General features: G+C 56.7%; 1 protein-coding gene across 1 annotated transcript in view; it reads left to right on the forward strand.

Moving 5' to 3' along the window:
* Window positions 1-20,977, forward strand: part of LOC139257918 (branched-chain alpha-ketoacid dehydrogenase kinase-like) — a 77,050-nt gene that overhangs the window by 40,096 nt on the left and 15,977 nt on the right. The window contains exons 7-9 of the mRNA XM_070874665.1: window positions 179-252; window positions 10,513-10,641; window positions 13,090-13,179. Of these exons, the coding sequence (XP_070730766.1) occupies window positions 179-252; window positions 10,513-10,641; window positions 13,090-13,179 (293 nt within the window). The remainder of the gene's footprint in view (window positions 1-178; window positions 253-10,512; window positions 10,642-13,089; window positions 13,180-20,977) is intronic.

Consider the following 20,977-nt stretch of genomic DNA (forward strand, 5'->3'; position numbering starts at 1 on the left):
TTTTTGGGGCGTTGAGAAGGGATTGGGACATTCAAAATGTACCTGCCCGGCAGTTTGGTGAAGCGCGATCTCGGTGAGCGGGGTGTATATATCGGCTGACTTGTTTCCCCTCGCCCTACACCCCCACCCATTGCCTGACGCCGGCCCGTCCTCTAACCCTTCTGCAATTCCCTTCCAGCCTGACTTCGTTGGGATTATCTGCACACGCCTTTCGCCAAAGAAAATTATCGAAAAGTGGGTGGATTTCGCCAGGTAATGTCGGTGGTGGGCGTTTGGCTTTCCAACTTCCTTCACCGGTGTTTCTCTCTCTTCCCCCGCGCTCTCTCTCTCTCCCCCTCGGTCTGTCTGTCTCCCTCTCTCCCCCTCGCTCTCTCCCCCTCGGTCTGTCTGTCTCCCTCTCTCCCCCTCGCTCTCTCCCCTTCGGTCTGTCTGTCTCCCTCTCTCCCCCTCGCTCTCTCCCCCTCGCTCTCTCCCCCTCGCTCTCTCTGTCTGTCTCCCTCTCTCCCCCTCGCTCTCTCCCCCTCGCTCTCTCTGTCTGTCTCCCTCTCCCCCTCTCGCTCTCTCCCCCTCGGTCTGTCTGTCTCCCTCTCTCCCCCTCGCTCTCTCCCCCTCGCTCTCTCCCCCTCGCTCTCTCTCCCCCTCGGTCTATCTGTCTCCCTCTCTCTCCCTCGGTCTCTCTGTCTGTCTCCCTCTCTCCCCCTCGCTCTCTCCCCCTCGGTCTGTCTGTCTCCCTCTCTCCCCCTCGCTCTCACCCCCTCGGTCTGTCTGTCTCGCTCTCTCCCCCTCGCTCTCTCTGTCTGTCTCCCTCTCCCCCTCTCGCTCTCTCCCCCTCGGTCTGTCTGTCTCCCTCTCTCCCCCTCGCTCTCTCTCCCCCTCGGTCTATCTGTCTCCCTCTCTCCCCCTCGGTCTCTCTGTCTGTCTCCCTCTCTCCCCCTCGCTCTCTCCCCCTCGGTCTGTCTGTCTCCCTCTCTCCCCCTCGCTCTCTCCCCCTCGGTCTGTCTGTCTCCCTCTCTCCCCCTCGCTCTCTCCCCTTCGGTCTGTCTGTCTCCCTCTCTCCCCCTCGCTCTCTCTGTCTGTCTCCCTCTCTCCCCCTTGCTCTCTCCCCCTCGCTCTCTCTGTCTGTCTCCCTCTCCCCCTCTCGCTCTCTCCCCCTCGGTCTGTCTGTCTCCCTCTCTCCCCCTCGCTCTCTCCCCCTCGCTCTCTCTCCCCCTCGGTCTATCTGTCTCCCTCTCTCTCCCTCGGTCTCTCTGTCTGTCTCCCTCTCTCCCCCTCGCTCTCTCCCCCTCGGTCTGTCTGTCTCCCTCTCTCCCCCTCGGTCTCTCCCCCTCGGTCTGTCTGTCTCCCTCTCTCCCCCTCGCTATCTCTCCCCCTCGGTCTATCTGTCTCCCTCTCTCCCCCTCGGTCTCTCTGTCTGTCTCCCTCTCTCCCCCTCGCTCTCTCCCCCTCGGTCTGTCTGTCTCCCTCTCTCCCCCTCGCTCTCTCCCCCTCGGTCTGTCTGTCTCCCTCTCTCCCCCTCGCTCTCTCCCCCTCGGTCTGTCTGTCTCCCTCTCTCCCCCTCGCTCTCTCCCCCTCGGTCTGTCTGTCTCCCTCTCTCCCCCTCGCTCTCTCCCCCTCGGTCTGTCTGTCTCCCTCTCTCCCCCTCGCTCTCTCCCCCTCGGTCTGTCTGTCTCCCTCTCTCCCCCTCGCTCTCTCCCCTTCGCTCTCTCCCCCTCGGTCTGTCTGTCTCCCTTTCTCCCCCTCGCTCTCTCCCCCTCGCTCTCTCCCCCTCGGTCTCTCTGTCTGTCTCCCTCTCTCCCCCTCGGTCTGTCTGTCTCCCTCTCTCCCCCTCGCTCTCTCCCCCTCGCTCTCACCCCCTCGGTCTGTCTGTCTCCCTCTCCCCCTCTCACCCTCGGTGTCTCTGTCTGTCTCCCTCTCTCTCCCTCGCTCTCTCCCCCTCGGTCTGTCTGTCTCCCTCTCTCCCCCGCGCTCTCTCTCTCCCCCTCGCTCTCACCCCCTCGGTCTGTCTGTCTGTCTCCCTCTCTCCCCCTCGCTCTCTCCCCCTCGGTCTGTCTGTCTCCCTCTCTCCCCCTCGCTCTCTTCCCCTCGCTCTCTCCCCCTCGGTCTGTCTGTCTCCCTCTCTCCCCCTCGCTCTCTCCCCCTCGGTCTGTCTGTCTCCCTCTCTCCCCCGCGCTCTCTCTCTCCCCCTCGCTCTCACCCCCTCGGTCTGTCTGTCTCCCTCTCTCCCCCGCGCTCTCTCCCCCTCGCTCTCTCCCCCTCGGTCTGTCTGTCTCCCTCTCTCCCCCTCGCTCTCACCCCCTCGGTCTGTCTGTCTCTCTCTCTCCCCCTCGCTCTCTCCCCCTCGGTCTGTCTGTCTCCCTCTCTCCCCCGCGCTCTCTCTCTCCCCCTCGCTCTCACCCCCTCGGTCTGTCTGTCTCCCTCTCTCCCCCGCGCTCTCTCTCTCCCCCTCGCTCTCACCCCCTCGGTCTGTCTGTCTCCCTCTCTCCCCCTCGCTCTCTCCCCCTCGGTCTGTCTGTCTCCCTCTCTCCCCCTCGCTCTCTCCCCCTCGGTCTGTCTGTCTCCCTCTCTCCCCCTCGCTCTCTCCCCCTCGGTCTGTCTGTCTCCCTCTCTCCCCCTCGCTCTCTCCCCCTCGGTCTGTCTGTCTCCCTCTCTCCCCCTCGCTCTCACCCCCTCGGTCTGTCTGTCTCCCTCTCTCCCCCTCGCTCTCTCCCCCTCGGTCTGTCTGTCTCCCTCTCTCCCCCGCGCTCTCTCTCTCCCCCTCGCTCTCACCCCCTCGGTCTGTCTGTCTCCCTCTCTCCCCCTCGCTCTCTCCCCCTCGGTCTGTCTGTCTCCGTCTCTCCCCCTCGCTCTCTCCCCCTCGGTCTCTCTGTCTGTCTCCCTCTCTCCCCCTCGCTCTCTCCCCCTCGGTCTGTCTGTCTCCCTCTCTCCCCCTCGCTCTCTCCCCCTCGGTCTGTCTGTCTCCCTCTCTCCCCCTCGCTCTCTCCCCTTCGGTCTGTCTGTCTCGCTCTCTCCCCCTCGCTCTCTCCCCCTCGGTCTGTCTGTCTCCCTCTCTCCCCCTCGCTCTCACCCCCTCGGTCTGTCTGTCTGTCTCTCTCTCTCCCCCTCGCTCTCTCTCCCTCGGTCTGTCTGTCTCCCTCTCTCCCCCGCGCTCTCTCTCTCCCCCTCGCTCTCACCCCCTCGGTCTGTCTGTCTCCCTCTCTCCCCCGCGCTCTCTCTCTCCCCCTCGCTCTCACCCCCTCGGTCTGTCTGTCTCCCTCTCTCCCCCTCGCTCTCTCCCCCTCGGTCTGTCTGTCTCCCTCTCTCCCCCTCGCTATCTCCCCGTCGGTCTGTCTGTCTCCCTCTCTCCCCCTCGCTCTCTCCCCCTCGCTCTGTCTGTCTCCCTCTCTCCCCCTTGCTATCTCCCCCTCGGTCTGTCTGTCTCCCTCTCTCCCCCTCGCTCTCACCCCCTCGGTCTGTCTGTCTCCCTCTCTCCCCCTCGCGCTCTCCCCCTCGGTCTGTCTGTTTCCCTCTCTCCCCCTCGCTCTCACCCCCTCGGTCTGTCTGTCTCCCTCTCTCCCCCTCGCTCTCTCCCCCTCGGTCTGTCTGTCTCCCTCTCTCCCCCTCGCTCTCTCCCCCTCGGTCTGTCTCCCTCTCTCCCCCTCGCTCTCTCCCCCTCGGTCTGTCTGTCTCCCTCTCTCCCCCTCGGTCTGTCTGTCTCCCTCTCTCCCCCTCGCTCTCACCCCCTCGGTCTGTCTGTCTCCCTCTCTCCCCCTCGGTCTCTCTGTCTGTCTCCCTCTCCCCCTCTCACCCTCGGTCTCTCTGTCTGTCTCCCTCTCCCCCTCAGTCTCTCTGTCTGTCTCCCTCTCCCCCTCTCACCCTCGGTCTCTCTGTCTGTCTCCCTCTCCCCCTCGGTCTCTCTGTCTGTCTCCCTCTCTCCCTCTCCCCCTCGGTCTCTCTGTCTGTCTCCCTCTCTCCCTCTCCCCCTCGGTCTCTCTGTCTGTCTCCCTCTCTCCCTCTCCCCCTCGGTCTCTCTGTCTGTCTCCCTCTCTCCCTCTCCCCCTCGGTCTCTCTGTCTGTCTCCCTCTCTCCCTCTCCCCCTCGGTCTGTCTGTCTCCCTCTCTCCCCCTCGGTCTCTCTGTCTCCCTCTCTCCCTCTCCCCCTCGGTCTCTCTGTCTGTCTCCCTCTCCCCCTCGGTCTCTCTGTCTGTCTCCCTCTCCCCCTCGGTCTCTCTGTCTGCCTCCCTCTCTTCCCCCTCGGTCTCTCTGTCTGCCTCCCTCTCTCCCCCTCGCTCTCTCTGTCTGTCTCCCTCTCCCCCTCGGTCTCTCTGTCTGTCTCCCTCTCCCCCTCGCTCTCTCTATCTGTCGCCATCTCTACCCCTCAGTCTCTCTGTCTGTCGCCCTCTCTCCCCCTCGGTCTGTCTATCGCCCTCTCTCCCCCTCGGTCTTGTCTGTCTCCCTCTCTCCCCCTCGGTCTCTCTGTCTGTCTCCCTCTCTCCCCCTCGCTCTCTCTGTCTATCTCCCTCTCTCCCCCTCGGTCTCTCTGTCTGTCTCCCTCTCTCCCCCTCGCTCTCTCTGTCTGTCTCCCTCTCTCCCCCTCGGTCTGTCTGTCTCCCTCTCTCCCCCTCGGTCTGTCTGTCTCCCTCTCTCCCCCTCGGTCTCTCTGTCTGTCTCCCTCTCTCCCCCTCGGTGTCTCTGTCTGTCTCCCTCTCTCCCCCTCGGTCTCTCTGTCTGTCTCCCTCTCTCCCCCTCGGTGTCTCTGTCTGTCTCCCTCTCTCCCCCTCGGTCTCTCTGTCTGTCTCCCTCTCTTCCCCCTCGCTCTCTCTGTCTGCCTCCCTCTCTTCCCCCTCGCTCTCTCTGTCTGTCTCCCTCTCCCCCTCGGTCTCTCTGTCTGTCTCCCTCTCTCCCCCTCGGTCTCTCTGTCTGTCTCCCTCTCTTCCCCCTCGGTCTCTCTGTCTGCCTCCCTCTCTCCCCCTCGCTCTCTCTGTCTGTCTCCCTCTCCCCCTCGGTCTCTCTGTCTGTCTCCCTCTCTCCCCCTCGGTCTCTCTGTCTGTCTCCCTCTCTTCCCCCTCGGTCTCTCTGTCTGCCTCCCTCTCTCCCCCTCGCTCTCTCTGTCTGTCTCCCTCTCCCCCTCGGGGTCTCTGTCTGTCTCCCTCTCTCCCCCTCGGTCTCTCTGTCTGTCTCCCTCTCTTCCCCCTCGCTCTCTCTGTCTGTCTCCCTCTCTCCCCCTCGGTCTCTCTGTCTGTCTCCCTCTCTCCCCCTCGGTCTCTCTGTCTGTCTCCCTCTCTTCCCCCTCGCTCTCTCTGTCTGTCTCCCTCTCTCCCCCTCGGTCTCTCTATCTGTCGCCATCTCTACCCCTCAGTCTCTCTGTCTGTCTCCCTCTCTCCCCCTCGGTCTTGTCTGTCTCCCTCTCTCCCCCTCGGTCTCTCTGTCTGTCTCCCTCTCTCCCCCTCGCTCTCTCTGTCTATCTCCCTCTCTCCCCCTCGGTCTCTCTGTCTGTCTCCCTCTCTCCCCCTCGGTCTCTCTGTCTGTCTCCCTCTCTCCCCCTCGCTCTCTCTGTCTATCTCCCTCTCTCCCCCTCGGTCTCTCTGTCTGTCTCCCTCTCTCCCCCTCGCTCTCTCTGTCTGTCTCCCTCTCTCCCCCTCGGTCTGTCTGTCTCCCTCTCTCCCCCTCGGTCTGTCTGTCTCCCTCTCTCCCCCTCAGTCTGTCTGTCTCCCCCTCTCCCCCTCGCGCTCTCTGTCTGTCTCCCTCTCTCCCCCTCGGTCTGTCTGTCTCCCTCTCTCCCCCTCGGTCTCTCTGTCTGTCTCCCTCTCTCCCCCTCGGTGTCTCTGTCTGTCTCCCTCTCTCCCCCTCGGTCTCTCTATCTGTCTCCCTCTCTGCCCCTCGGTCTCTCTGTCTCTCTCCCTCTCTCCCCCTCGGTCTCTCTGTCTGTTGCCCTCTCTCCCCCTCTCTCTCGCTCAGTGTCTCTGTCTCACTTGCCTACAAGCCCGTTCTTCACGTGGCAACAAGGAACTGTGGGGCAGCGAGGGTCCCTGAACCTGCCTACTCTGGCAACCATCCACAGTCGCTGGTTGTAAATGGGTATCTTCGGAGGGGGTGTTGGTTGAAGATCACCAATAGTTGCCGGTTGTAAGTGGGCATTGCCAGTGGGTAAATGCACAGAACCCAGCTTTGTGTGTGGTTTGTGAAATAATATGCTCAATGTACAAAGTGTAAGATCTCCCTGACCAGCCTTCCACCAAGTCCTTGCAGTTTTACCCTCCGAGCAGCAGGGAGGCGCTGTTTCCACTGGGGGAGCTGAATTCATAGAACAGTCCCAGAGCGCCATCCAGTGACCCAAAACGAGCAACGACGCCTTGGTTTTTGGCACCCATCCCCGATCCTTCTCCTCCCCAATATAGGAACAACAAATTCAGATACAAAAATCACTAACGGTGGCGACACAGGTTAATAACGCCATGAAAAAGCAAACAAAGCAGGGATAGAATGGAAAAGCAGAGAAATTTTGTTAAACTTATATCAAGCCTGGGTTAGACCACACTTGGAGCACTGTGCACAGTTCTGGTCTGGTTAGACCACACTTGGAGCACTGTGCACAGTTCTGGTCTGGTTAGACCACACTTGGAGCACTGTGCACAGTTCTGGTCTGGTTAGACCACACTGGGAGCACTGTGCACAGTTCTGGTCTGGTTAGACCACACTTGGAGCACTGTGCACAGTTCTGGTCTGGTTAGACCACACTTGGAGCACTGTGCACAGTTCTGGTCTGGTTAGACCACACTTGGAGCACTGTGCACAGTTCTGGTCTGGTTAGACCACACTTGGAGCACTGTGCACAGTTCTGGTCTGGTTAGACCACACTTGGAGCACTGTGCACAGTTCTGGTCTGGTTAGACCACACTTGGAGCACTGCGTACAGTTCTGGTCTCCATATACCTGGGTTAGATCACACTTGGAGCACTGTGCACACTTCTGGTCTCCATATACCTGGGTTAGACCACACTTGGAGTACTGTGCACAGTTCTGGTCTCCATATACCTGGATTAGACCACACTTGGAGCACTGTGCACACTTCTGATCTCCATATACCTGGATTAGACCACACTTGGAACACTGTGCACAGTTCTGGTCTGGTTAGACCACACTTGGAGCCCTGTGCACAGTTCTGGTCTGGTTAGACCACACTTGGAACACCGTGCACAGTTCTGGTCTGGTTAGACCACACTTGGAGCACTGTGCACAGTTCTGGTCTGGTTAGACCACACTTTGAGCACTGTGCACAGTTCTGGTCTGGTTAGACCACACTTGGAGCCCTGTGCACAGTTCTGGTCTGGTTAGATCACACTTGGAACACCGTGCACAGTTCTGGTCTGGTTAGACCACACTTGGAGCACTGTGCACAGTTCTGGTCTGGTTAGACCACACTTGGAGCACTGTGCACAGTTCTGGTCTGGTTAGACCACACTTGGAGCACTGTGCACAGTTCTGGTCTGGTTAGACCACACTTGGAACACTGTGCACAGTTCTGGTCTCCATATACCTGGGTTAGACCACACTCGGAGTTCTCTGGGAAAGAGGAGGTTGAGGGGTGGCCTGATAGAGGTATTTAAGATTTTGAAAGGGTAGACGTAGAGAAGATGTTTGCACTTACGGTCGAGACCAGAACTAGAGGCCATCAGTATAAGATCGTCACTGATAAACCCAGTGGGGAATTCAGGAGAAACCTCTTTACCCAGAGAGTGGTGAGAATGTGGAACTCGCTGCCACAGGGAGGGGTTGATGGGATTAGCGTCTATGGATTCAAGGGGGAGCTGGATAAACACATGAGGGAGAAAGGAATAGAAGGATATGGTGATGGGGTGAGATGGAGAGGGGTGGGAGGGGGCTGGTGTGGAACATAAACCCCGGCACGGAGCGGTGGGGCCCAATGGCCTGTCTCTGTGCTGTAAATATGTTGCAAGACACAGGAATGTTATCAAACATAATTTGTCACCGAATCACAAAACCTCGGTCCAAGAGTCAGCTGAAGGAATGGCCATCAGTGATGGAGCGATTAAAACTGGGGATGCTCAAGAGGCCAGAATTGGAGGAGTGCAGAGATCCTGAGGGTTGTAGGGGCTGGAGGAGGTTACAGATTTAGGGAGGGGTATAGGGGCTGGAGGAGGTTACAGAGATAGGGAGGGGTGTAGGGGCTGGAGGAGGTTACAGAGATAGGGAGGGGTGTAGGGGCTGGAGGAGGTTACAGAGATAGGGAGGGGTGTAGGGGCTGGAGGAGGTTACAGAGATAGGGAGGGGTGTAGGGCTGGAGGAGGTTACAGAGATAGGGAGGGGTGTAGGTGCTGGAGGAGGTTACAGAGATAGGGAGGGGTGTAGGGGCTGGAGGAGGTTACAGAGATAGGGAGGGGTGTAGGGGCTGGAGGAGGTTACAGAGATATGGACGGGTGTAGGGGCTGGAGGAGGTTACAGAGATAGGGAGGGGTGTAGGGGCTGGAGGAGGTTACAGAGATAGGGAGGGGTGTAGGGGCTGGAAGAGGTTACAGAGATAGGGAGGGGTGTAGGGGCTGGAGGAGGTTACAGAGATAGGGAGTGGTGTAGGGGCTGGAGGAGGTTACAGAGATAGGGAGGGGTGTAAGGGCTGGAGGTTACAGAGATAGGGAGGGGTGTAGGGGCTGGAGGAGGTTACAGAGATAGGGAGGGGTGTAGGGGCTGGAGGAGGTTACAGAGATAGGGAGGGGTGTAGGGGCTGGAGGAGGTTACAGAGATAGGGAGGGGCGAGGGCCATGGAGGGATTTGAACACGAGGATGAGAATTTTGAAATCGAGGCATTGCTCAACCGGAAGCCAATGTAGGTCAGCGAGCACAGGGGGTGATGGGTGAGCGGGACTCGGTGTGAGTTAGGGCACGGGGGCAGTGAGCACAGGGGGTGATGGGTGAGTGTGACTGGGTGTGAGTTAGGACACGGGGCAGTGAGCACAGGGGGTGATGGGTGAGTGGGACTGGGTGTGAGTTAGGACACAGGGTCAGTGAGCACAGGGGGTGATGGGTGAGTGGGACTGGGTGTGAGTTAGGACACGGGGGCAGTGAGCACAGGGGGTGACGGGTGAGTGGGACTCGGTGCGAGTTAGGACACGGGGCAGTGAGCACAGGGGGTGATGGGTGAGTGGGACTCGGTGCGAGTTAGGACACGGGGTCAGTGAGCACAGGGGGTGATGGGTGAGTGGGACTGGGTGTGAGTTAGGACACGGGGGCAGTGAGCACAGGGGGTGATGGGTGAGTGGGACTGGGTGTGAGTTAGGACACGGGGTCAGTGAGCACAGGGGGTGATGGGTGAGCGGGACTCGGTGCGAGTGAGGACACGGTGGAGATGGGGCATCAGGAGTTTTGACTGAGCTGAGGTTTACGGAGCGTGGAAGGTGGGATGCCGGCCAGGAAAGGTCAGCCGAGTCGAGCCCAGAGGTAACAAAGGCACGAATCAGGATCTCTGGTGGAGACGGGCAACGTTACAGAGACAAAAGTCGACTGTCTTGGTGAGAGAACAACTCCCATTTTGGACTTGTCACTCAGAGACAGAGACGGACGGACGGAGGGAGGGAGGGAGGGAGAGAGACGGAGACGGAGACGGACGGACGGAGGGAGGGAGAGAGACAGAGACGGAGACGGAGACGGAGGGAGGGAGGGAGAGAGACAGAGACGGAGGGAGGGAGAGAGAGAGAGAGAGAGAGACAGAGACGGAGGGAGAGAGAGAGACAGAGACGGACGGAGGGAGGGAGAGAGACAGAGACGGAGGGAGGGAGACAGAGACGGAGCGAGGGAGGGAGACAGAGCCAGAGAGAGGGAGGGAGGGAGACAGAGACGAAGGGAGGGAGGGAGACAGAGACAGAGGGAGGGAGAGAGACAGAAACGGACGGAGGGAGGGAGAGACACAGAGACGGAGGGAGGTAGGGAGACAGACAGAGACGGAGGGAGGTAGGGAGGGAGAGAGACAGAGATGGAGGGAGGGAGAGAGACAGACAGAGACGGAGGGAGGTAGGGAGACAGACAGAGACGGACGGAGGGAGGGAGACAGAGAGGGAGGGAGGGAGACAGACGGACGGAGGGAGGGGGAGAGACTGACAGGGACGGAGGGAGGGAGAGAGACTGACAGGGACGGAGGGAGGGAGAGAGACTGACAGGGACGGTGGGAGGGGGAGAGACAGACAGGGACGGAGGGAGGGGGAGAGACTGACACGGACGGAGGGAGGGAGAGAGACTGACAGGGACGGTGGGAGGGGGAGAGACAGACAGGGAGGGAGGCAGGGGGAGAGGCAGACAGGGAGGGAGGGAGGGGGAGAGACAGACAGACAGGGAGGGAGGGAGGGGGCGAGACAGAGAGAGACGGAGGAAGGGAGGGAGAGGGAGAGAGAGAGCCACACACACACACACACACACACACCGGGATAATGGAGGGGGATGGCGAGGTCTATCCAGGTGGGTCGAATGCAGGCATTTTTCATTTAGCTTCGAGATGAACCCTGAACCCTCCCGACTCTCTGTCTTCCAGGCGCCTGTGTGAGCACAAGTACGGCAACGCGCCCCGCGTGCGGATCAGCGGTCACGTGGCGGCCAGGTTCCCGTACATTCCGATGCCGCTTGACTACATCCTCCCAGAACTGCTGAAGAACGCAATGAGGTCAGAGCGCAGCCTATCTAACGCACCCGGTCCCAGAGGGGGAAAGGACAGTGTATCTAACACACTGTGACACCCGGTCCCAGAGGGGGAAAGGACAGTGTATCTAACGCACTGTGACACCCGGTCCCAGAGGGGGAAAGGACAGTGTATCTAACACACTGTGACACTCGGTCCCAGAGGGGGAAAGGACAGTGTATCTAACACACTGTGACACCTGGTCCCAGAGGGGGAAAGGACAGTGTATCTAACGCACTGTGACACCCGGTCCCAGAGGGGGAACGGACAGTGTATCTAACGCACTGTGACACCCGGTCCCAGAGGGGGAAAGGACAGTGTATCTAACGCACTGTGACACCCGGTCCCAGAGGGGGAAAGGTCAGTGTATCGAACGCACTGTGACACCCGGTCCCAGAGGGGGAAAGGACAGTGTATCTAACGCACTGTGACACCCGGTCCCAGAGGGGGAAGGGACAGTGTATCTAACGCACTGTGACACCCGGTCCCAGAGGGGGAACGGACAGTGTATCTAACGCACTGTGACACCCGGTCCCAGAGGGGAAAGGACAGTGTATCTAACGCACTGTGACACCAGGTCCCAGAGGGGGAAAGGACAGTGTATCTAACCCACTGACACCCAGTCCCAGAGGGGGAAAGGACAGTGTATCTAAAGCAATGTGACACCCGGTCCCAGAGGGGGAAAGGACAGTGTATCTAACGCACTGTGACACACGGTCCCAGAGGGGGAAAGGACAGTGTATCTAACGCACTGTGACACCCGGTCCCAGAGGGGGAAGGGACAGTGTATCTAACACACTGTGACACCCGGTCCCAGAGGGGGAAAGGACAGTGTATCTAACACACTGTGACACCCGGTCCCAGAGGGGGAAAGGACAGTGTATCTAACGCACTGTGACACCCGGTCCCAGAGGGGGAAAGGACAGTGTATCTAACACACTGTGACACCCGGTCCCAGAGGGAGAAAGGACAGTGTATCTAACCCACTGACACCCAGTCCCAGAGGGGGAAAGGACCGTGTATCTAAAGCAATGTGACACCCGGTCCCAGAGGGGGAAAGGACAGTGTATCTAACGCACTGTGACACCCGGTCCCAGAGGGGGAAAGGACAGTGTATCTAACGCACTGTGACACCCGGTCCCAGAGGGGGAAAGGACAGTGTATCTAACGCACTGTGACACCCGGTCCCAGAGGGGGAAAGGACAGTGTATCTAACGCACTGTGACACCCGGTCCCAGAGGGGGAAAGGACAGTGTATCTAACGCACTGTGACACCCGGTCCCAGAGGGAGAAAGGACAGTGTATCTAACCCACTGACACCCAGTCCCAGAGGGGGAAAGGACAGTGTATCTAACGCACTGTGACACCCGGTCCCAGAGGGGGAAAGGACAGTGTCTGTAACCCGCGATTACTGCGCGGCCCCCTTGCTAAATGTCGTGGCTCTCCCCTCCGCGGGTTGGTGGCTAACGGATGCCAGTTTACCCAGGCTCCTTCGGGAGCGTGAAAGCGCCCTGTGTCGCCCAACAGTGCACTGGTGCAAACTCCTGCAATCTCGCCTGCCGTCTCCGGACGGAACAGGAAGATCCCGGCAACAGCCACTCTCCATCCAGGAAGTGTGTGTGTTGGGGCAGGGCAGGGCTACGGTTGCTACAATATGCTGCTCGCTGACCCCTTTGTCCCGGAAGGGGCGTGTGTGGGTTTGGTTTGGATATCGGGCAGGGTTCCTACTCCTAATCACTGCCCAGTGACGCGCTATCCTGCAGTGTGCGGGCAGGAGATTGTGCGTGGCCTCGGGGGTGGGAGGTGGGGGGGAAATCTGTTGCCATACCTCCGTTGATCGACATTCCCCGGAGATACTTGTGCCTCTTGGTGCAGTCGAGCCACCCAAGGGACTGCCCCCCCCCCCACCCTGCCTCCCAAGGTGGGTGTGGGGAGAGCGAGCGAGGGGGGGAGAAGGAGAGAGAGAGCGAGATTACAGCCAATGAACTACATTTGAAGTGCAGTCACTGTTGCAATGTTGGGAAACACGGCAGCCAATTTGTGCACAGCAAGCTCCCACACACAGCAACGTTGCAACGACCAGATGATCTGTTTGTGTTATGTGGATTGAGGGGCAAATATTGGCCAGGACACCGGGGATAACTCCCCCTGCTCCTCTTCGGAATAGTGGCCGTGAGGAGCCTTTACGCCGACTTGAGAGCGCAGGCGGGGCCTCGGTTTAACGACTCAGCCAAAAGACGGCACCTCCGACAGTGCAGCACTCCCTCAGCACTGCACTGGGAGTGTCAGCCGAGATTGATGTGCTCAGGTCTCTGGAGTGGGGCTTGAACCCACAACCTTTCTGTCCCGTTGCGACACGGCTGACAGCAGAGAGAGAGAAAGAAAGAGGGGGAAATTTGGATCGAATTATTCTCCTGTACCTTTCCGATCCAGGGCGACAATGGAGAGTCACCTCGACACACCGTACAATGTTCCAGATATCGTGGTGACGATTGCTAATAACAACATCGACTTTATCATCCGGTAAGGAACAACCTTAACCCCTCTCCCCCAGCACCCTGTGTTACTGACTGTATCTGTACTGATGTTAATCCAGCTCCCTCACACTGTCACTCAGTGACCCCTCTCCCCCAGCGCCCTGTGTTACTGACTGTATCTGTACTGATGTTAATCCAGCTCCCTCACACTGTCACTCAGTAACCCCTCTCCCCCAGCACCCTGTGTTACTGACAGTATCTGTACTGATGTTAATCCAGCTCCCTCACACTGTCACTCAGTAACCCCTCTCCCCCAGCACCCTGTGTTACTGACTGTATCTGTACTGATGTTAATCCAGCTCCCTCACACTGTCACTCAGTAACCCCTCTCCCCCTGCACCCTGTGTTACTGACTGTATCTGTACTGATGTTAATCCAGCTCCCTCACACTGTCACTCAGTAACCCCTCTCCCCCAGCACCCTGTGTTACTGACTGTATCTGTACTGATGTTAATCCAGCTCTCTCACACTCACTCAGTAACCCCTCTCCCCCAGCACCCTGTGTTACTGACTGTATCTGTACTGATGTTAATCCAGCTCACTCACTCTGTCACTCAGTAACCCCTCTCTCCCAGCACCCTGTGTTACTGACTGTATCTGTACTGATGTTAATCCAGCTCCCTCACACTGTCACTCAGTAACCCCTCTCCCCCAGCACCCTGTGTTACTGACTGTATCTGTACTGATGTTAATCCAGATCCCTCACACTGTCCCTCAGTAACCCCTCTCCCCCAGCACCCCGTGTTACTGACTGTATCTGTACTGATGTTAATCCAGCTCCCTCACACTGTCACTCAATAACCCCTCTCCCCCAGCGCCCCGTGTTACTGACTGTATCTCTACTGATGTTAATCCAGCTCCCTCACACTGTCACTCAGTAACCCCTCTCCCCCAGCGCCCCGTGTTACTGACTGTATCTGTACTGATGTTAATCCAGCTCCCTCACACTGTCACTCAGTAACCCCTCCCCCAGCACCCTGTGTTACTGACTGTATCTGTACTGATGTTAATCCAGCTCCCTCACACTGTCACTCAGTAACCCCTCTCCCCCAGCACCCTGTGTTACTGACTGTATCTGTACTGATGATAATCTCCCTCACACTGTCACTCAGTAACCCCTCTCCCCCAGCGCCCTGTGTTACTGACTGTATCTGTACTGATGTTAATCCAGCTCCCTCACACTGTCACTCAGTAACCCCTCTTCCCCCAGCGCCCCGTGTCACTGACAGTATCTGTACTGATGTTAATCTCCCTCACACTGTCACTCAGTAACCCCTCTCCCCCAGCGCCCTGTGTTACTGACTGTATCGGTACTGATGTTAATCCAGCTCCCTCACACTGTCACTCAGTAACCCCTCTCCCCCAGCGCCCTGTGTTACTGACTGTATCTGTACTGATGTTAATCCAGCTCCCTCACACTGTCACTCAGTAACCCCTCTCCCCCAGCACCCTGTGTTACTGACTGTATCTCTACTGATGTTAATCCAGCTCCCTCACACTGTCACTCAGTAACCCCTCTCCCCCAGCACCCTGTGTTACTGACTGTATCTGTACTGATGTTAATCCAGCTCCCTCACACTGTCACTCAGTAACCCCTCTCCCCCAGCACCCTGTGTTACTGACTGTATCTCTACTGATGTTAATCCAGCTCCCTCACACTGTCACTCAGTAACCCCTCTCCCCCAGTACCCTGTGTTACTGACTGTATCTGTACTGATGTTAATCCAGCTCCCTCACACTGTCACTCAGTAACCCCTCTCCCCCAGCGTCCTGTGTTACTGACTGTATCTCTACTGATGTTAATCCAGCTCCCTCACACTGTCACTCAGTAACCCCTCTCCCCCAGCGTCCTGTGTTACTGATTGTATCTGTACTGATGTTAATCCAGCTCCCTCACACTGTCACTCAGTAACCCCTCTCCCCCAGCACCCTGTCTTACTGACTGTATCTCTACTGATGTTAATCCGGCTCCCTCACACTGTCACTCAGTGACCCCTCTCCCCCAGCACCCTGTGTTACTGACTGTATCTGTACTGATGTTAATCCAGCTCCCTCACACTGTCACTCAGTGACCCCTCTCCCCCAGCACCCTGTGTTACTGACTGTATCTGTACTGATGTTAATCCAGCTCCCTCACACTGTCACTCAGTAACCCCTCTCCCCCAGCGCCCTGTGTTACTGACTGTATCAGTACTGATGTTAATCCAGCTCCATCACACTGTCACTCAGTAACCCCTCTCCCCCAGCGCCCTGTGTTACTGACTGTATCTCTACTGATGTTAATCTTCCTCACACTGTCACTCAGTAACCCCTCTCCCCCAGCGCCCTGTGTTACTGACTGTATCTGTACTGATGTTAATCCAGCTCCCTCACACTGTCACTCAGTAACCCCTCTCCCCCAGCACCCTGTGTTACTGACTGTATCTCTACTGATGTTAATCCGGCTCCCTCACACTGTCACTCAGTAACCCCTCTCCCCCAGCGCCCTGTGTTACTGACTGTATCTGTACTGATGTTAATCCAGCTCCCTCACACTGTCACTCAGTAACCCCTCTCCCCCAGCGTCCTGTGTTACTGACTGTATCTGTACTGATGTTAATCCAGCTCTCTCACACTGTCACTCAGTAACCCCTCTCCCCCAGCGCCCTGTGTTACTGACTGTATCAGTACTGATGTTAATCCAGCTCCCTCACACTGTCACTCAGTAACCCCTCTCCCCCAGCACCCTGTGTTACTGACTGTATCTGTACTGATGTTAATCCAGCTCCCTCACACTGTCACTCAGTAACCCCTCTCCCCCAGCGCCCTGTGTTACTGACTGTATCTGTACTGATGTTAATCCAGCTCCCTCACACTGTCACTCAGTAACCCCTCTCCCCCAGCGTCCTGTGTTACTGACTGTATCTGTACTGATGTTAATGCAGCTCTCTCACACTGTCACTCAGTAACTCCTCTCCCCCAGCACCCTGTGTTACTGACTGTATCTCTACTGATGTTAATCCAGCTCCCTCACACTGTCACTCAGTAACCCCCCTCCCCCAGCACCCTGTATTACTGACTGTATCTGCACTGATGTTAATCCAGCTCCCTCACACTGTCACTCAGTAACCCCTCTCCCCCAGCACCCTGTGTTACTGACTGTATCTCTACTGATGTTAATCCAGCTCCCTCACACTGTCACTCAGTAACCCCTCTCCCCCAGCACCCTGTATTACTGACTGTATCTGCACTGATGTTAATCTCCCTCACACTGTCACTCAGTAACCCCTCTCCCCCAGCACCCTGTGTTACTGACTGTATCTGTACTGATGTTAATCCAGCTCTCTCACACTGTCACTCAGTAACCCCTCTCCCCCAGCACCCTGTGTTACTGACTGTATCTGTACTGATGTTAATCCAGCTCCCTCACACTGTCACTCAGTAACCCCTCTCCCCCAGCACCCTGTGTTACTGACTGTATCTGTACTGATGTTAATCCAGCTCCCTCACACTGTTACTCAGTAACCCCTCTCCCCCAGCACCCTGTGTTACTGACTGTATCTGTACTGATGTTAATCCAGCTCCCTCACACTGTCACTCAGTAACCCCTCTCCCCCAGCGCCCTGTGTTACTGACTGTATCTGTACTGATGTTAATCCAGCTCCCTCACACTGTAACTCAGTAACCCCTCTCCCCCAGCACCCTGTGTTACTGACTGTATCTGTACTGATGTTAATCCAGCTCCCTCACACTGTCACTCAGTAACCCCTCTCCCCCAGTACCCTGTGTTACTGACTGTATCTGTACTGATGTTAATCCAGCTCCCTCACACTGTTACTCAGTAACCCCTCTCCCCCAGCACCCTGTGTTACTGACTGTATCTGTACTGATGTTAATCCAGCTCCCTCACACTGTCACTCAGTAACCCCTCTCCCCCAGCACCCTGTGTTACTGACTGTATCTGTACTGATGTTAATCCAGCTCCCTCACACTGTTACTCAGTAACCCCTCTTCCCCCAGCGCCCCGTGTCACTGACAGTATCTGTACTGATGTTAATCTCCCTCACACTGTCACTCAGTAACCCCTCTCCCCCAGCGCCCTGTGTTACTGACTGTATCGGTACTGATGTTAATCCAGCTCCCTCACACTGTCACTCAGTAACCCCTCCCCCAGCGCCCCGTGTCACTGACTGTATCTGTACTGATGTTAATCCAGCTCTCTCACACTGTCACTCAGTAACCCCTCTCCCCCAGCGCCCCGTGTTACTGACTGTATCTGTACTGATGTTAATCCAGCTCCCTCACACTGTCACTCAGTAACCCCTCTCCCCCAGCACCCTGTCTTACTGACTGTATCTGTACTGATGTTAATCCAGCTCCCTCACACTGTCACTCAGTAACCCCTCTCCCCCAGCGCCCTGTGTTACTGACTGTATCTGTACTGATGTTAATCCAGCTCCCTCACACTGTCACTCAGTAACCCCTCTCCGCCAGCACCCTGTGTTACTGACTGTATCTGTACTGATGTTAATCCAGCTCCCTCACACTGTCACTCAGTAACCCCTCTCCCCCAGCGCCCTGTGTTACTGACTGTATCTGTACTGATGTTAATCCAGCTCCCTCACACTGTCACTCAGTAACCCCTCTCCCCCAGCACCCTGTGTTACTGACTGTATCTCTACTGATGTTAATCCAGCTCCCTCACACTGTCACTCAGTAACCCCTCTCCCCCAGCACCCTGTGTTACTGACTGTATCTGTACTGATGTTAATCCAGCTCCCTCACACTGTCACTCAGTAACCCCTCTCCCCCAGCACCCTGTGTTACTGACTGTATCTCTACTGATGTTAATCCAGCTCCCTCACACTGTCACTCAGTAACCCCTCTCCCCCAGTACCCTGTGTTACTGACTGTATCTGTACTGATGTTAATCCAGCTCCCTCACACTGTTACTCAGTAACCCCTCTCCCCCAGCACCCTGTGTTACTGACTGTATCTGTACTGATGTTAATCCAGCTCCCTCACACTGTCACTCAGTAACCCCTCTCCCCCAGCACCCTGTGTTACTGACTGTATCTGTACTGATGTTAATCCAGCTCCCTCACACTGTCACTCAGTGACCCCTCTCCCCCAGCACCCTGTGTTACTGACTGTATCTGTACTGATGTTAATCCAGCTCCCTCACACTGTCACTCAGTAACCCCTCTCCCCCAGCGTCCTGTGTTACTGACTGTATCTCTACTGATGTTAATCCAGCTCCCTCACACTGTCACTCAGTAACCCCTCTCCCCCAGCGTCCTGTGTTACTGATTGTATCTGTACTGATGTTAATCCAGCTCCCTCACACTGTCACTCAGTAACCCCTCTCCCCCAGCACCCTGTCTTACTGACTGTATCTCTACTGATGTTAATCCGGCTCCCTCACACTGTCACTCAGTGACCCCTCTCCCCCAGCACCCTGTGTTACTGACTGTATCTGTACTGATGTTAATCCAGCTCCCTCACACTGTCACTCAGTGACCCCTCTCCCCCAGCACCCTGTGTTACTGACTGTATCTGTACTGATGTTAATCCTGCTCCCTCACACTGTCACTCAGTAACCCCACTCCCCCAGCACCCTGTGTTACTGACTGTATCTGTACTGATGTTAATCCAGCTCCCTCACACTGTCACTCAGTAACCCCTCTCCCCCAGCGCCCTGTGTTACTGACTGTATCAGTACTGATGTTAATCCAGCTCCATCACACTGTCACTCAGTAACCCCTCTCCCCCAGCGCCCTGTGTTACTGACTGTATCTCTACTGATGTTAATCTCCCTCACACTGTCACTCAGTAACCCCTCTCCCCCAGCGCCCTGTGTTACTGACTGTATCTGTACTGATGTTAATCCAGCTCCCTCACACTGTCACTCAGTAACCCCTCTCCCCCAGCACCCTGTGTTACTGACTGTATCTCTACTGATGTTAATCCGGCTCCCTCACACTGTCACTCAGTAACCCCTCTCCCCCAGCGCCCTGTGTTACTGACTGTATCTGTACTGATGTTAATCCAGCTCCCTCACACTGTCACTCAGTAACCCCTCTCCCCCAGCGTCCTGTGTTACTGACTGTATCTGTACTGATGTTAATCCAGCTCTCTCACACTGTCACTCAGTAACCCCTCTCCCCCAGCGCCCTGTGTTACTGACTGTATCAGTACTGATGTTAATCCAGCTCCCTCACAGTGTCACTCAGTAACCCCTCTCCCCCAGCACCCTGTGTTACTGACTGTATCTGTACTGATGTTAATGCAGCTCTCTCACACTGTCACTCAGTAACCCCTCTCCCCCAGAACCCTGTGTTACTGACTGTATCTCTACTGATGTTAATCCAGCTCCCTCACACTGTCACTCAGTAACCCCTCTCCCCCAGCACCCTGTATTACTGACTGTATCTGCACTGATGTTAATCCAGCTCCCTCACACTGTCACTCAGTAACCCCTCTCCCCCAGCACCCTGTGTTACTGACTGTATCTCTACTGATGTTAATCCAGCTCCCTCACACTGTCACTCAGTAACCCCTCTCCCCCAGCACCCTGTGTTACTGACTGTATCTGTACTGATGTTAATCCAGCTCCCTCACACTGTCACTCAGTAACCCCTCTCCCCCAGCGCCCTGTGTTACTGACTGTATCTGTACTGATGTTAATCCAGCTCCCTCACACTGTAACTCAGTAACCCCTCTCCCCCAGCACCCTGTGTTACTGACTGTATCTGTACTGATGTTAATCCAGCTCCCTCACACTGTCACTCAGTAACCCCTCTCCCCCAGTACCCTGTGTTACTGACTGTATCTGTACTGATGTTAATCCAGCTCCCTCACACTGTAACTCAGTAACCCCTCTCCCCCAGCACCCTGTGTTACTGACTGTATCTGTACTGATGTTAATCCAGCTCCCTCACACTGTCACTCAGTAACCCCTCTCCCCCAGTACCCTGTGTTACTGACTGTATCTGTACTGATGTTAATCCAGCTCCCTCACACTGTTACTCAGTAACCCCTCTCCCCCAGCACCCTGTGTTACTGACTGTATCTGTACTGATGTTAATCCAGCTCCCTCACACTGTCACTCAGTAACCCCTCTCCCCCAGCACCCTGTGTTACTGACTGTATCTGTACTGATGTTAATCCAGCTCCCTCACACTGTTACTCAGTAACCCCTCTCCCCCAGCACCCTGTGTTACTGACTGTATCGGTACTGATGTTAATCCAGCTCCCTCACACTGTCACTCAGTAACCCCTCTCCCCCAGTACCCTGTGTTACTGACTGTATCTGTACTGATGTTAATCCAGCTCCCTCACACTGTCACTCAGTAACCCCTCTCCCCCAGCGCCGTGTGTTACTGACTGTATCTGTACTGATGTTAATCCAGCTCCCTCACACTGTAACTCAGTAACCCCTCTCCCCCAGCACCCTGTGTTACTGACTGTATCTGTACTGATGTTAATCCAGCTCCCTCACACTGTCACTCAGTAACCCCTCTCCCCTAGCACCCTGTGTTACTGACTGTATCTGTACTGATGTTAATCCAGCTCCCTCACACTGTAACTCAGTAACCCCTCTCCCCCAGCGTCCTGTGTTACTGACTGTATCTCCACTGATGTTAATCCAGCTCCCTCACACTGTCAATCAGTAACCCCTCTCCCCCAGAGTCCTGTGTTACTGACTGTATCTCTACTGCTGTTAATGCAGCTCCCTCACACTGTCACTCAGTAACCCCTCTCCCCCAGCGCCCTGTGTTACTGACTGTATCTGTACTGATGTT

The sequence above is a fragment of the Pristiophorus japonicus genome, unplaced genomic scaffold, assembly GCF_044704955.1.
Source record: "Pristiophorus japonicus isolate sPriJap1 unplaced genomic scaffold, sPriJap1.hap1 HAP1_SCAFFOLD_929, whole genome shotgun sequence".
Classification (NCBI taxonomy): domain Eukaryota; kingdom Metazoa; phylum Chordata; class Chondrichthyes; family Pristiophoridae; genus Pristiophorus; species Pristiophorus japonicus.